The 17,201-nt window shown below is 43.1% G+C and overlaps 1 protein-coding gene across 1 annotated transcript in view; it reads right to left on the bottom strand.

Annotated features, from left to right (window-relative positions):
• Positions 1 to 2,314: 2,314 nt before the first annotated feature.
• Positions 2,315 to 17,201, bottom strand: part of IL15RA (interleukin 15 receptor subunit alpha) — a 15,657-nt gene continuing 770 nt past the window's right edge. Inside the window, 5 exon segments of the mRNA XM_026841131.1 lie at positions 2,315 to 2,903; positions 3,839 to 3,886; positions 6,223 to 6,450; positions 6,746 to 6,868; positions 7,072 to 7,257. Coding sequence (XP_026696932.1) covers positions 2,860 to 2,903; positions 3,839 to 3,886; positions 6,223 to 6,450; positions 6,746 to 6,868; positions 7,072 to 7,257 — 629 coding nt within the window. The 3' untranslated portion in view covers positions 2,315 to 2,859.

The following is a 17,201-nucleotide window of genomic DNA, read 5'->3' as shown; positions in this document are numbered from 1 at the left end:
ACAAAATATGGAGAGAGACCCCCTGAGCCAAGCTGGTTAGGGAAACGAGTAAAAACCACTGGAGCAGCAGGAAACATATGACTCTGCTCTTGTTATTTGCATTAAAATGTGCATACTAGGAGTAGATTAATTATTAACCATCTCCAGTGAAATGCCCTGAGCAGGACAAGCCATGCCGGCCTAACTGCAGTGCTTAACGGAGGTACGTTAACAATAAGTAACATGCATCAAACGGATGAGGCAGAAGAGCTTAGTACCACTGCTTTCAGCCTTCAGAGCAGCAGACAGGTGTGAAAACCTCTCATCTACTGCATAAATACAGATTGTTGTTTGCTCCCATACAAAATAACAGCATGTAATAGACCGTTACATATCCATCTTTATAAAGATACGTAGTACAAATAAGTTCTATTCCAACAGGAATAAAAAAAAGCCATGGGAAGTATAAATATCAAGGCTACGGAGTGAGAATAACTCAACAGGAATACAAACCAATGACAGATACACTTTTATCACTAAATAAAAAAAAAAAAAAACACAACACCTACACTCAGATCTCATGTTCTAATTCTCTAAATTCCCCTGAATTACAAAGACAGGATTCATCCCATTTTGCTTTTGACGTACGCCATGTAGGCATCTACAGCTAATCTAGTCAATCTGGGCATTGTTTATAGACCACGCGGAGGAACAGGTGTCTTTAGACCATGAGTCATTTGGTCTGTATATATATGTACATATATATGTGGCATAAATAAATACGCACATGCATATATATATATATATATATGTAGGCAATACAGTGAGATGAGCTGCTTTCTAAAGGGACTTGTTCCTTCCCATCGTCTGCCTCAGACATAGAAGTTTGCATTTTGTAGATGAACCCCATCCGACTAGGCCGAATGTGGCTAAAGAGAGGCAGAAGACTACTCAAATGTCACTTAATTTCCAGTAATATACGTACATGTCGAGTATCGTGTATGCGTGAGTCTGTCCTCAAATGCCTTTGCACTGGGTTCTTTGGTGCTCTGCAGCTACGAAAGGAGCTGTCAAATTAATGAACTGCCACAGTCTGCAGCATCCTTTTCTGAGTTGGAGGAATAACGTAGTAACTGTTGTGGAAGGGGCTAGTCCAAAATAATTGGGAAGAGGCGGGTGATGACGAATGCACGTGTCTACTGAATCATGAGGGAGTCCGGTAAAATATTCACCTTACGTGCAGAGGGTGAATGGTTTTAATTTCCTTTTTGAAGACAAGCAGTGTGAGGAAGAGAAAGCATGACTGCGTTTGACCTGTCTGGGTAGGGAAGGGATGGGGGACGTCAGGTGTGCAGCATCTCTCTTTGTGGGGAAGGTGGTGTGTGGGCTGTAATGACGGTGCCATCATCTAACGTGCTTGGTCCATATGCAACGCCTTGTCGCTTGGGAGAGGCTGCAGTTATATTAGCAACACATCTGCTATATGGGAGGAGGAGGAGAAGTGTTTCTGGGAAGCGGTTTCAGGCAGGGCTCTTTCCCCGTCTGTCAGGGATGGCGTGCACTCCCTCCACCTGTACTCTGTAGGTAGAAACTCATTCTGTCCCTGTAAGAATTCAGTCGTAATATTTTCTGCCTCCTTCACACACTGGATTTGAGTGTCCAGGCTTCCTCCTCGTCTGCCAGCGCTGGTCTTGGAGTCACTGGTACAGTCTGGTTTCTTCTTCAGCAAGCCATCGATTTCACGAGTTTGGATCTGAATGCCACAGTTCCCTGAGAAGTCTTCTCTACAGCAGGAAAAAGACTTACTACAGCTGGTAAGAGGCAGGTTTTCTATGGCTTCATTTATATTTACTATGAGAACCCACACAGTACTTTTTCCAGAAGACACCACTTAGTATTTCAGTTACTATTTCATCTGGTGACAGCTATTTCATCACTTGTTCCACCACAGGGTCAGTGAATTGTAGGTCATTCCTGACAATTTTCCACCTCTCATATTCACAGAAATCCCACAGTGGCCCAGGCAATCTGCACCATGATTGACCATCTTCACTGAAACATGTTTCAAAGCATTACCTACACTCCCTATGGCTTTATCCTATTTTGAACTGGAAAAAAAAAAACCAACCAAAACACTGCTGATGTGGTTTCACAAGGTCCTCCTCTCCTCCTTTTTGAGAAAAATCCCCATTCAGCTGAAAGGCAGAGCCCATCAGTAATTAGTAACATGAAGAGAAATGGGGATGAAGATGAGCAAAGAGAGAGGAGAGAAGGAGAACTCCCAAATGTCAAATAGGGACATCTTGGATGAACCAGGCTGGGGAGCCTGTGAACAGGAACAGCCTTGGTGCATCTCAGTGTAGTAATAGAAACAGCGAGGAAGCCAGACTAAAATAAGTCTGAAGTACAAAGTTGTCATGACACGACTGAGAAATCAGGGGGATGAAGGAAGAAGAATTACGTGGTCGTGGTGGCAGATGCTCCACCAGACTTCCCACAGGTTAGCCAGCGAGAAAAGACTGATTGCGTAATCTATCTGAAACCAACGTATTTCCATAATTAACCTTAATTTCCCCACAGGATTCATTTTCCACACATTATCTGAGCTGCCATTCTCAATTCCACAACGGCTCGGACGAAGCTTCCTTTTTGATTTCAGAGCTCTGACTCCTCTTTTTCTTGTGCCAGCATTTAATAGCTGAACAAGACAACCCAAAATCCAGGGTCACTTATTTAATACCAGAGAAGGCGTTCAGAAATCTAAGCAGTGCAACAGTGAGATGCCTGATCTCTTCCAGTGCTAGGGATTATTTTTTTTTTTTTTTTAGCTTTCACATTTTCCTGGTTCCGTCCCACTTATCGTATTCTCTGTTTGGTGAGTCACACAAAGACAGCAGGAATGATAGGCAGAACGAAAAAGATAGCTGTTGAAACAGAAAATCAATATGGTTAGCACCTGGTGTTATCCTAATTATTGCGGTCACTCCAACTGGGAGAAACAGGCAAGACCTGAGATGGGGGTCTCATCTTGCCCCCATGCCCAGAGGGAAGAGTTCTTCCATGCTGCCCATTGTTTTGCTACCTGGGGCAAACAGGACCCAGCCAGAGGGTACCTGGGCAACTGGAGACTGACCACAGCGAAATAACCAGGGACTGCTGATGCTGCGGTCTCTGGCATAATTTGCAATACTCCTCCCTCCCTTGCTTTATCTCACTCCATTACTCCTCTTTAATATAATGTGTGCTACAGTTGTCAGCAGACTCCAGCTGGAATCAAAACCCCTTGTACAAAGTCTTGAGCATATGCACAGTAAGAGACAATTTCTATTTTAGCAGCTAATGGTTGAATGGATGATGGGGAAGGGGGAGAAAAAAATATCTTCAGACTGATCTAAATGTATCAGTTTAGTTGTGAGGAAGTATTTTATTTGCCCATCTTTTTTTACTCCTTTGAAAATGTGAAAGAAACACATCATTTAAATATTTACATTTTTTTCCTGTGGGTTTTTTTTTTCCAATTGAAGTTATTCACTAAATCCCCGGAAAGTCTTAGAGAAAAAAAAAAAAAATCTAAAAATTGCTTAATTTAAAAACTAGACTTTTAGTTGATCTATTTTTTTTATATCCCTTATGAGTTCTTAAAAACTTCTTTATGAAAAGATTAAGTGTTTAAACAGTCTCTGCACTTTCTTTATTGACTTCTCACCCAATATATGGACATAGATGTGTCTTGCATTATATTTATCAGTTCTTATAACAGAGACGGATCTCTTCTGTAGAACAGCAAACTGAAAGGCAAAATAACTGCTCGGGGGGGGTGGGGTGGTGAAGTCTGAATCCAGTTAACAAAATGGCATACCTGTCACTGGCAGTATCACAGATGAAGAAAAAGATGGATGAGTCGTATCTATGAAGAGAGAGGAGTGCTTGAGTTTTGTATCTATTTGCTCTTCTGGCAGAGAGCATCAAAGCAGTGATGAGGATAGAGTCAGAAGAGCCAGCTCATTCCAGCGTCGAAGCAGTGACGAGGGTAGAGTCTGACAGCTCTCCCTCTGCACAGAACACTTAATAATTGCCATTTTGTTTCTTGGCCATCAATAGATGTTTCCAGCCTGGCTATTAACATATTTGCTGATCTGATATCTGTCAATTATGTGAACTATATTTTCCAGGGAATGGGATCCAGCTAAGATCTTTATTTCATAGGAAAAATGGCTTTAAACAGGACCTCTTTCTTTCTTTTTTTTTTTCTTCCCTGGAAATGTAGCCCAAAACTCGCCCAGTGCTAGAAATTAATTTAATTTCTCCCTTATCCTGAAGAGGAAGTTCTGAACTTGAGCCAATATGAGATGTGGCCAGGCTTTTAACAAGAGGTCCTGTAGCAGTGATCTCCTGATTGATTGAATGCTGGGGAAAGAACTGAGAAAGGGGAGCATATTCCTTCTCTGGCCCCATTAAGGACATCACATCATAACAAAGAGGAATGCAACGCTTTGAGGGAATAAATATTTGGTGCACTAATTACAAAAACCTGACTTGGCTCAGGTTTGAGTGTACTTTTGCAGGAAACTGGAGTTGTTCTGTTGAATTAAAGGCCAAGATGGCCTCTTTCATCATCCAGTCTCATGTTTTTCATACTCCTAATTTTAAAATTTTCAAATATTTGCAATTTCTGACTATTCAATAGGTTGTATCAATTTCTAGGACTGGTATGTTGACGGGTTATTTCCGTCATAGCAAGAAGTTCTTTCATCCTGAAAATTATCACAAAGTGAATTTATCAATGGGAAAAAAAAAAAAATGTCTGTCATGAAGGAGGAGGAAAGACCAAACAACAAATTGTGACTGCTGTACCTGGAGCACTCTGAGCCGGGCACCACGGGGAAGCAGATGGATCTATGAAGAAGGAGAGAAAGTCCTGAGTTAATGATGAAATAGCGTGTCCAGTGAGTAAGGTGATTCATTCTTACACTCGGAGTAGCAACGCGAGGCAACAATGGCCAAGTGTCACCTGGAAGATTGCTCTGCAGGCAGTCTCACCTGCTGTTGTGTAGATGTGGCCTCTGAGATTGTCATCTGGGCTCTGCTCTAGTCACTGAAACACACCTTTATAGGGTGCAATTCATCTACATGATGATAGACATGAAATAGGGCGGCCAACACAGCAGCATCGACACCCATTTCCCTCTACTGCTTATAAAGGCAGTCCAGCTCAGATGTGGGTGTCTATGCAGTAGATGTGTACAGTTCTGCAAGATTAATTTCCCCTTAAAGGCCCAAGTACTGGTGAAAAAGATTTTTCCAGTCCCTGTTGGTAGGAAAGGTCCTCTCATGTTAACCTTGCATTGGGTCCCACCTCTAAAATTCAGCTCTACCTCAGAAGAGGCTGGGAAGATATTGAAAGCCTGAGGACTGTAGGGATGGATGGTGGACATCCTTCCACCTCCACTAGCTCTGCCTGCCACCCACAGAGGGCACAAGACCCTCAACGATATCACAGATCCTTGGGAAAGGGGCTCTGTTTTCTCTCTGCATACTGAACTCATGCCTTGTAGAGTTAGGAGAGACGCCATCAGAAAAGGCAAGTAATTTTCACGGGGTAGAGGTCATGAAGGTCTTTTTTCTTTTGGCATTAACCCACCTAAGGGCATGAAAGCAGAGGTTCTGTAACCTCGCTGGAGAGCCCTGTTGGTTCCCTGAGCAGTGGTGCATGTTGAGCATTGCTGAATCTGGGTCCATAAGGGCTGCAGTGCAATATTGGTGGGCTTTTTGCTGTCTCTTTGTTGAAAACAACGTACTGGGTGTTAAATTAAGAACTGAGCCACGTCACTCAGGTTTAGCTATGGACTAGCTAAGCTCTGGATCCTAAAACTCTGAATGAGGAATGCTTAGATATTCCTTCTGGAGTACCTTACTGTGAAGTGGCTGTAGATGACCTATAGCTGCCAGGAGGAAGGAAAAAGAGAAAACCTCATTCTACTATTTTCTTCCCAGTATATGACAGAGTGGCTCTATCTGCTCACAGATTCCTGCAATTTTGCAATTAGTATGAAAGGACACCCAAGGCAAAGTCACCTCCTGACATGTCATCTCCACCAGCCAGAGATGACATCTTTATCAGCGTCGGAGCCCTGAGGTCCCTGATCTCTCCATCTCGAACCCCAAGCAGGTTGTTCCCTAGGATTGATGTGCTGAGTTGGGGGCTCTGGACTCTGCATGAACATGCCAAAGCAACCATCTTACCTGGCTCAACAGTCTGTGGTGGCCACTCATCACTGTCATTGGTGCATCGCATGTCAAGGTGGGTCCAGATAATTTTGCCATTCAGCTTCTTGCACCTGCGGGTGCCAGAGGTGGGGGGTTGCTTATTGTAACCACTTTGACATTTGAAATGTAATACTTGTCCCACGTAATACTGTTTGTTCAGGCTTAAAGAGGCATGTGGAATTGTCTTGGGTGGACCACAAAAATCTGTGGGATCACAGGACAGCACATGGTTAAAGCAGATAGATTTTTACCTACTACCTTTGTTCTCGAAACAACATGATTTTTATTCTTACAAAATATAGACAAGCAGGATATACCAAGCCTGTCTAATTCTTTGTTGGGATATAAAACACTAACTCACTTGTTCAGCCAAGATATGAGAGTGATTGTTTCTTTCTCCCTGACTGTCAAAACAATTAAAAATCACTCATCATTCTTACACTGCTTCCATGGAAATCAGTGGGAGAAGCGTTACAGTAATGAATGGGCTCTTACTTACCTTTCTGGCGAAATTCTGAAAAGTTTTCTCTTTTCTGAGGTGCAGGGCTCTGTGGTTTTGTTTCTGGCTTCTGTGTAAAATCTACCTCTGTCATGGGAGCCGTTGACAACAAAATTTTCTCATCTATGGGAGAAGTTACATGCACTGAATTACAGCAGGATGAATAGCAGAACAAAGCCAGAGCGCTCAGACTTTTAGAGGCAGGATAGAGTTGTTGCAAGTTCTAGATTGCAAAGTGAAAAAGATAGTTTGTTAGAGCAACTCCCAAATGTGTCTAACTCATCGGAAAACACCTCAAATGTAGAAAAAGGACAATAATCACTTACCAATGCATTCAAATTCCTTGTAGAGCCAAGAAGCACCCTCCTTTTCACTCTGACACCGAATTCCCGAGTACTGACCACTTCTTCTCTTGTAGCCACTGTCACATTCATAATAGAGTCTGGTCCCCAGTGCATACATTTCAGCAGTAACATCAGCAAATTCGGTCCTTGGAGGAGTTGGGCATTTTTCTGCAAAGAGAAAGCCTGAGAATCAGGATAGCCTGTGCATCTACCTTATTCACCAAGGACTTCCCACATCTTTCTGTCTTATCAATACCAGATCATGCCCAGAGCTCGGTGAAGTAAGCCTCATTTCACTCCCTGCCACAGGGCTAAAATCACAGCTGAGGGATTAAACTGGATGTCATGAAGGGAACATGAGGGTAGAAAAGCCAAGGAGAGTCTCTGAGTGTTTGATGAAGCTATTAGTTATTTTACGTGAACGTTTTTTGTTTTAATTTTAGAACAATCCTGCCATCCAAAGCTATCTTCACACTGGAGTTATTTGTTGCCATCGATTTTATAAAGATAGATTTGTTCAGGATGCAGAAAAATCCCTTGGGAGTATCTCCACCAGGTGACATGAAGCCTGTATTTGACTACACACTTTTAGTTAGGAGGAGCCGATTCAACTCCCTTGTGTTTCTTCTAGAGGAGAAAGGATGCTGGAGCAAGGATGTTCCTGCCCCCCCTGCCTGAAGCAGGCTGTTGAGCCCTTTCTTTCCGCACCCAGAAGATGGGCAACATGAAATCCTACCAACATTTTCTTACCGAAGATGTAAACAGTCATACTGTAGAGTTGCTGCCTGCACCAGAGTGAATCTATGGAGTGAGGCATAATAAGCAAAACTAAGCCATTAAAGGTTGCAATCATCTATAAGCAAACATTAGAAAGGGGCGTAGACTCTCCGTTCTGTCTGAGCACGCCAAAGAGCAGCTTACTGTGAAATAAGTTTGCAAACCTAAATATAACTTGTCCCAAAACAAGGACGTGAAGTGCTGTGTCATCAGCGAATCACATCTAAATATACTTCTCAATCAGTTGGAATGAATTAAGTTAGATCATTTCAGTGCACTTGAAAAGCCCACTGAAGCTGAGCTGGAGACCCAGAAGTTGATAAAGGCACTACTTAATGATTATTTAAGGCCTAAAGGCTAAGAAATTCAAATATAAAACAGGCTGGTTGCATCAGGGCTGACATTCAGGATCTTTGGGTGCGTGATCTGTGGCCCTTTACGCTTATGCATAATAGTAACAGCTATTAGGAGTAAAATTTCTTAGTCATCATGTCTTCACATTATTTTTTTTTTTCAGCCATAATTAATGCAGCCTTAGCAGCCAGCAAGAATAACTGCAAAAGGGCCTTGAATCCCTGATAGTTGTTCATCATTTGGCATCTGCCCTTGACTCCCAAAGTGCCTTCTCCTTGAAATAAAGCCATGCCTTGCCAACAGCAACCCAATCAGTGACTCCCAGACCCAGTCCTGCCATGCCCTTTTCTTTCAGAGCCACCCATCATCTTCTCGCTTTGATATTTTCTGCCCCTTTTTACTTTTCATTATCTTGCTGCTTAGTATAAGTCACAAAGTTTGAGGAAGGCAACAATGAAAAGTCCTGTGAGCGACTTAACAGCTAAGCTGTGTAAGGGATATTTTAATCCCCTTGTATCTTTGTGTTATCAAAGGATTTGCCTGTAAACTACATCAGACTGTGGCTTCGAGAGAAGAGACTGTACCCGAAATAGTTAACCACATGGTTTACCACAGACTGTCAGGGTGATTAAAATTAAAGAGTTATCAGATTAGTAGCAAGTTGAGATCATGTACTCTCACTTTCCCTGAAAGCTAAAAGCATGTTTCCCTCAAGACTTCAAAAGCCTCTTTGAAGCAGACTGCAGATCAGAATCTCAGCACGAGGCCCTCAAACCTACAATTCTTTAGTCTCTTCTTAAGAAAACCCACAGCATTTAGCCTACTCATCACAAAGGGCAACTGTTGTTTTAATTGATGATCAAACGAAGTTAAGGTTCTTCTGAATTTGCGTGCGCCGGACAAGGATTGTGCAGAAACGCTGCGCACAGGTGACGGCGAGCAATACCCGTGGGGCTGGTGCTCTTGGACCAACGCATCCGCGTTGCAGCTGGATCTCGTCCAACACTCCTAGGATCCAGCCTTTTAATTTCGTCCACATCACGCCACTTCTTGTCTTCTCACATATAAAACACTGCAGTATCGACTTCTTTGGCCTTTACAACCACATTCCTGTCTCTGATCCGGAGAGCACTTGCGAAGATGAATTTCCTAGGTCTCATTGTGGCTTTCTGTGTCCTTCCTTCTGTTGCCATCTAACTGCTTCAGTGTCACATCAAATATTTTGCTCCCATTTTCAAGAACTTTCTCCTTATCAGCCATCATATCCTTTCAAAACGTGGGCTTCTTTTCCCATGTTATATCTCCTCACCGTGTTTGATATCAGTCATGTTGGGTTTATTGCTGTACCAGCCCTCACACTGGGAGGAGTCTCGCATGAATATGGACATCTCAGGTTGCCATTATTCCTCTTTACTGTCTTTAAGTATCTTCTGTATCTTCAGATATGCTGTCTTTAAGTATCTTACATATCTTCAGATGTGCTTTGTTTTAAGTAGCCTTTTACCCACCTTTCAAGAACAGGTAGGCACCCAACACTCTGATCACTGTTACTTCTGTACTTGCTCGCCTGAAATTCAGATCCTAAACATTTTGTGTTTGTACCACACTTATACAAATGAGTCCTAGCTCTCAGCCAGGGCTCCAGACATTGTGGCACTAGATGTGATAATAACTCGTGATCATGACTACACACTCAGTAAAGTCTACCTGTAGTTTCACACAGAATCACACAGAATCATCTAGGTTGGAAAGGACCCTGGAGATCATCTAGTCCAACCGTTCGCCCAGCACAGTTCCCACCTACAGCAGATCCTTAAGCTCTAAATCAACCCGACTCTTGAATCCCTCCAGGAATGGGGACTCCACCACCTCCCTGGGCAGCCCATTCCAACGCCCAACAACCCCTTCTGGAAAGAAATGCTTCTTGATATCTAGTCTGAACTTTCCCTGGTGCAACTTGAGGCCATTCCCTCTTGTCCTGTCGCTTTCTACTAGGCTGAAGAGGCTCAAACCCAGCTCTCTGCACCCTCCTTTCAGGGAGCTGTAGAGGGCGATGAGATCTCCCCTCAGCCTCCTCTTCTCCAGACTGGACAACCCCAGTTCCCTCAGCCACTCCTCGTATGACCTGTGCTCCAGACCCTGCAACAGCTTTGTTGCCCTTCTCTGGACATGTTCGAGTAACTCTGTGTCCTTTTTGTAATGAGGGGCCCAAAACTGAACCCAGTATTCGAGGTGCAGCCTCACCAGTGCCCAGTACAGAGGGACAATCACTGCCCTAGTCCTGCAGCCACACTCTGGCTGATGCCTTCTTGGCCCCCTGGGCACACTGCTGGCTCCTGTTCAGCTGGCTGTCAATCAATCCCCCCAGGTCCCTCTCTGACTGGCAGCTCTCCAGCCGCTCCTCCCCAAGCCTGTAGCCCTGCTGGGAGTTGTTGTGGCCCAGAGGAGCTCCCAGTGCTTTGACATTTAGCAGCACCACAAGTTCAAGCTAACTGCTGTATTCAAACTCCCATCAGGGGAGAATAAGCATCCCCTAAAGCTGCAGAGGCCGTAGGTAGTGGCACAGAGGTGTGAGGGGGTGTTTCATGGCACTGGACCTCTTGGGATAGCGTGGGAAGAGTGTGCAGAGGAAGCCAACCTGGTGGGGTTTGGATCCTATTGTCTACACAGAATGACCTCTGGAGTGAATCATTCCTAGAGCTTCATTCCATCTTTGTGCCTGAGGAAACTGCATGGTTTGCCCCTAAAACATCTCTGCCGTGTGGGTGATAAAAGAACCGAGGGATGGGAAGAGGCCAGGAAACTAGGGAGTGGCAGTTCCCTAGAAATTAGATTTACTACTTGACTAGATTTCTGACTTATTACATTTTTCGGTGAGATTCAATTTGCCTTTTTTTTTTTTTTTTTTTTTTTTGGGAATTAGTCTGTCAATTTGTTTGAGTTGGTGTGATATAAAAATATGAAACTTATAAAAGGCCAGCACACCTACACATAACTTGCCTCACAGCCTCTGACAGACCAGTTTTGCACAGCCCAGCTTCCCTCTGGATCCTCCATCCCTCCACAGCTGCTCCAGCACTACACCACTGCTAGTACTGGTTTAAAACACTGCTCTCGCATCACCTTTAAATCTCTTGGGGTTTTGTTTGCCTCCTCATTTTCCTTCCCTACATCCTCTGACTCTCCATCCCCTTGGCAAGGTGCTGTGTGCCCCTATTTCCTTCTCTCTCCACCCCATTGTCCTCTGTCCTCCCCTTCCTCTACTCACAGGCTTCACCAGCCCACACCCACACACCATCTCTCATCTCCTACAGACCGAAAGTGTCCTGTGACTCCACTTCTTTGTGCTCAGAGGTACTAACAGGATGTATTGAAACGGGCCAAACAGAGAGGTTGGTGTAATTGCATTCATAGGATTTAGCACTGCTATTGGTTGCAGAATCGCTAGAACACAAAGCTTTCCTAAGTCCGTTGGGAATCTGCATTTTTGGTGCCTACAGCATTTCTGGGAAGTCTGGATCTGGTTTCAGATATTATCATGTAGTGGATGGAGACACGCCCTTGGTATTAGAAGACGACTGGTGAATTCAGACGATAGAAATCTGTGAAACATACAAAATTAAAAAGTCGTTCTGGTGTGCTCCCAAAATTAAGCTTGATAAATTTTCTGAGACCTGCAAGCCACTCCTTGTCATCTGAGCCACAAGATAGGGGGGATGACTGCTATTCCTGCTAAAGCAACAGTGCCTGATGCCATCTGAGGTGTCTTAGGGCATCTGGGACCTCCACATAAGCTGTCAGATATCGCATAGGAGTTACTGGAGGTTGGTGCCAGGCAGAATACCCCGCCATGCCCGGTCTTTTGTGAGTTCATTGCCATGTGCTAAATAAAGCTTAACTGTCTTTGGCTGCCCTCCGTATCTAGTATCCTTATGTAGGCTCAGGGGAAAGAAACCCACTAGCTAAATCACTACCAATTCTTTCAGTGCCTGGGTTTCTTCCCTGAGGTTTCCTATTCAAACATGTTACTGATGCAACACAAAACTGCTCATAGTAGATGTGCTGGCAGTATTAGAATTTATGAAGCTCGCCTGCCTATTTCTCTTCCATGTCTGATTTGGCAGAGCAGTGTCAGACAAGGCATCAGAACACCACTTTTTGTCCAGAAGAAGTGAATGGAGAAAATTTCTAACAGGTATTTTTAGTATTAGGTAAACACAGACAGTGAGTCATGTCTTGATAACCTAAACTCAGAATTTCCTCTGTCGTGTGGCTGTGTGTCACCAGCGCTGACATTATTCTGATGTCAAGTTAAAAAGGCAAGGTGCAAAAATAGGACATTTTTCCCCCTAAATACAAAGGCAGTAAGATGGAATCAGTAGGAAGCCAGGTGTTCTGAAGAGCTGGGTAGAAGCAGTGGAAGAAACAGGGCACTTCACACACCTGCCCAGTTCAGAGATGAAGAGAGCCTCTCCCCAGAGATACTGAGAAATCAAACCATGACAGAGTGAAGACATTTCTCCAGATGTGCCTGAAAAGCTAATTCAGCCCTGGGCGTTCATATGGTGTCTGAAACTATGTGCTTTCTAAATAGAGCACGTCTCTTGAAGATGAAACTGATGCGGGTGAATAGAAGGAATTGATACTGGCTACCGGACTGAAATGGTAATGAACTTTTTCTAACTTCAAAACTTACTCCCAAGGGTCCATTAACAAGCTAGCTACAGCTCTGCCTGCTTCTTTCCCCTCTGATTAATGTCATTGATTGTCTATGTGGATTTGTAAACTGGCAATAGATCCCAGCTCTGGGGTTTGCACGCAGACCTGAAGTTTATGGCGATTTGCCTGTGAGATTTGGACTAGCTATTCTATACACAGAGATTATTTTACAAAGTCATCTGAGTAGTAATGAGTCTGCAATGTAAGGGACAGAATACAATGCAGATGAAACCACCGGGCGCAAGATTTAATGCGAACAGCGGTGGAGGAGAGATCAGCCTTATCGGGCAGGAAACGGGCTTGAATATTACTAGCAGTGGAGAAGAGGGATGTCCTTATTCTAAGGACTAGGCAATTCAACGCCTGCTGAGTTTGCTGTACTAGAAGATCTCTGTTGGAAAGACAGTATAAAATAAACTGAAATATGAAGCAGCGGGAGTTGTCAGTTAACTCTTTGTAGAACCATAGAAAATTAGGTTTGGGAGAGATGCACTTCTTTTATCTCTTGGCTTAAACATGCTAATTAGCTGTTTGATATTGTCCTAGGCAGTGGAATCTAAAAAATTTGCAAAAAAAATTTTCCGTATACCGCAAGGTTAGAGTTGGTTTGACAGTGGGCTAAGCTTTCCCATGCTAAGCTTAATTTAGCCTCAGGAACCTGTGTTCTTAGCTCCTTCTGTAAGAATCGCAGCTGGGCAGACCTCTCTAGACAAGTTCTCCACTGTGCTTAAAGATGTTTCTCTCTTTTTATCAGCTACAGTCGTGGATGAATGCTCTTACATGCTCACATCGATAATTACCAGTGGTTTAGCTAATGCATTAATATAATTTTAAATCTCACTTCGCTGTGAGTTCCCAGCAAAGCAGATGCTGTTGTGTCTTCTGCTGACCCAGATGTTTCTTGATTGAATATCTGCCTCCCCTCTTCCTAAACACAGTTATCCCCCTTCACCACCAACTCACTCTCGTTTTAAGGCACGGACTAAGTGCCACGCAGCTGACAAAAAGCAGACATTTCAATTCCTTGTGTAGTCACTAGAAATACGCTCACAGGACATGACTCATTGCGCCCTTATCTGCAATCTGGTAGATGAACGGTGCCCTGAAAGAGCTACTTTCTCTCCCCTGGCTATGAAGGGGGTCCACATGTCCAGCTCAATGGAGAAGATGGTGCAGATGGTTGAAGATGAATCTCACACCTGCCTCTGGCAGGGAGGCTGGGCTGGGGACTTAGACTGCAAACATGGAATTGGAAGAGGGAGCATTAGGGAAGAGGGAGAGTGTTTCCTAAGGCAGGGAGAGGGAGGAAACCTAGCCCAAGCGCAGTATGCTGCATGGAAAATGTACAAAGTGGAGAATGGGGAACACTTGTTTTTCTTATTCTTTTGTTTCTGGGTGTTTATAACCTTCTTGGTTCTGTGGTAAAGCCACAGAGCTCAAACTCTTTAAAGGCAACCACTGCATATGGTATGGTAGCAGAACACAGAGTCTAGTTTTGAGAATATCATATGTGAAAGCCTTGTTTTGGTGTGTGACATTTGGGTTTTGAATAGGTTTGGCTACATTTTTGCTTAAATCTGTGACTTCAGTAACACCCGCCTCTTCGGTATTTTCATCTAAAGGGAAAAACACATTACTGAGAAAGAAAATTGGCTTTTAAACAGCATCGGAAATTCAGATCCTTTTCTTGGGCTGTAACTTTCTGAGCTTTGCCTTTTGTTGGGTTGGAAGGGCAGTAGAGAATATCCTCTCTGCAAATAACTGAACTGGCTGACAAACATGTGTCCCAGTCTTGGATAACAGTGGAAAAAAAAAGTCTCGTGGGAGTCTTTTGATTTCAGATGTGGTTTTCAGACTCGTCTTGTTTGACTTGTGGCCTTAGCATGGTCATTGAGTTTTTTTGCTGGAGTTCTCAAGAGTGGGATGGAAATTTCTTGTTAGTGTTGATGATTTTTCTGACCTTGTAATGCTTGAAATACTTTTCCAAATAAAGAGAGCTGTATATTCTTTATCTGGGGGCTCGTATTTACACATGGAGAACGTAAAGGAAAAGGAGAATGCTGCTACCTTGGCAGGGCTGAGGACCAGGGAGTCAAGTGAAGAAAGTGATGGAAGCACTTTGGAAATGTTTCAGAGAAGCATTAGAGGAGATGGAGCAAAGACTCGGTAAGCCAGGTTGTTCCAAGATTCAGGACCAGGGACAGGAGGTGGAAATCATAGGTAGAAAACATCCGAAAGTTGGGCTTTGAAGATACAATTAATGCCATGGGGAAAACAGGAGACACAAAGCTGAACATCGAGGACAAAAGCAGGGACACCAAAATTGCAACCCTTTGGAGGCAATAGTGATCGAAGTCAAAGGTAGAGGCTTTCTAGCAGTAGCTAGAGTGGATTTTTTGCTGTGATGAAGGACATATCTCTGATGAGGTGGAGAGGATATTTCTCCATCTGAAGGCAGAAGCAGATATTGCAGGATCACAATTTTTTAACACTTGGGTTTTTTTTGTTTGGTTGGGGTTTTTTTTAATAGCTGTATATTGGGTACTTTTCTGCTGAGGACCACTGTAGCTGGAAGGTTTATAAAGGTATTTGCTCTCTGGTTGACCTTATAAGAAACACTTGTATGTGTTTGACAACTTTAATTTATTCTGCATTGCATTTCAAATCCACGGGAGCGAGCACTAATATGCAAGTATAATGGCAAAGAAATTCCTCTCATTTAAATGACTGAGATCTGGTACCCATCTTGTGTGAATGAAATTCATTTGAATGAAATTCTTTCTTTTGTGAGATTTAATCCTTTCCAGGTTTGACTTGCAAATCTAGTCGGTGTATTCCTGTAAGATGAATAGCAAGATGGAAAGGTCATAGGAGCACCGACCATTTATCTTGTGGCTGACCCTCGCCTAGCGTACTTCAAGCCTCATCCATGCCTGCAGCTTCTAGGCACTGCTGCTCTGCAGAGTAAATGAGATAAATGTGATGCTCTTCACGAGGAAAAAAAAAAAAAAAAAAAAAAAAAGCATTTCTCTTATCTTCTTTAGCACTAAGGTGTGGTTTGATTCATTCTAAATGAATGATTATCCCATGCCTTAGTTTCCCCAGATATATATCAGAGGGCTTTGCCCTCTCAAAGTACTTTGAGATCTATCCATGAAACTGTTCCGTGAAACAAAGGGGGTTTGTTTTCTTTTTTCCCTAACTATATTTATCCCTGAGAGTGCATTTTGCCAGAGACCCTCTTGCAAACAACATATACAGCAGGATCTATTTACAGAGCTGAACTTGCAGGGCTGGGATGAGCTGAAAAGTCTAAGGCAAAATAATATGAATAGCGCTGTATGTACTGAGACATAGTTGATTGTTGACCAGTTTGACCTAGCCTCTTTCCCTTTCATTTGTTCAGGTCTCCTTGTTGATTCCACTAAAGAGTTAAAAACAATAGATTTTACTGGCACAATACTTCAGGCATCTCTACAATAAAAAACCCTAAAGTGGTTAAAGGGGTTGTTTCTACCTTTAGCATGTTATTGGCAGGGAGAAATTAAATATATATATATATATCTATAAAATATTATGCTTAAACATTGGGAGAGTCATTGAAAATAAATAAAGGAAGCTGAGAAAAGAAGAGCTTAGTGATACGGTGAAGAATGCAATGATATGCGTTTATCAGAGAATTAAATCACATCAAATAGCATAAAATGCAACTGCTCTAACACCCCTCTTTTTTTTTTTTTTTCCAAAAAAAACAGAAAGGTTTCTGATAAACGAGTCTTGCTAGCAAGAAATCTTACAATGTGTCCCAGGCACAGTAATACAGAAAACGTGATATAGGGACCTGACTCATCCCAGAACTGATCCTATTTACATATCTCTGGCTGAACATCTTGCAGTGATGCTCTTGCACGCAGCACTTAAACGCTTGCTGTGGGCACTGGCAATTTATTTGGCGATGAAAATGCCCCGTGAAGGAAAAAGGTAGAGTTTTTACTGGCAAAATACTTTAACGGGAGTAATATCACCTGGAGGCTAAATATTTGTGAAGGTACTTCCTGCATTAATGAGTTTGGTCTTCCCTTGAGAAGCCCTGCCCCTAGTAAAATTCTCAGCCCTGCTAGAGGTGATCCATCAGCACTTACAGCACCAGCGTATCTGAGAACCTGCCTTAGGCTGTATCCGTTCATACCTCTCAACCTGGACATCATCATCAGGCACAGAAAGAAATAACACATTTATGGAGCACTGAGAATGTAAGATTT

Source organism: Athene cunicularia (genome assembly GCF_003259725.1).
Source record: "Athene cunicularia isolate RWA chromosome 1 unlocalized genomic scaffold, athCun1 chr1_part2, whole genome shotgun sequence".
NCBI lineage: Eukaryota > Metazoa > Chordata > Aves > Strigiformes > Strigidae > Athene > Athene cunicularia.
Note: the sequence above shows the minus strand (reverse complement) of the source record. Positions and strands in the feature narration are given on the sequence as shown.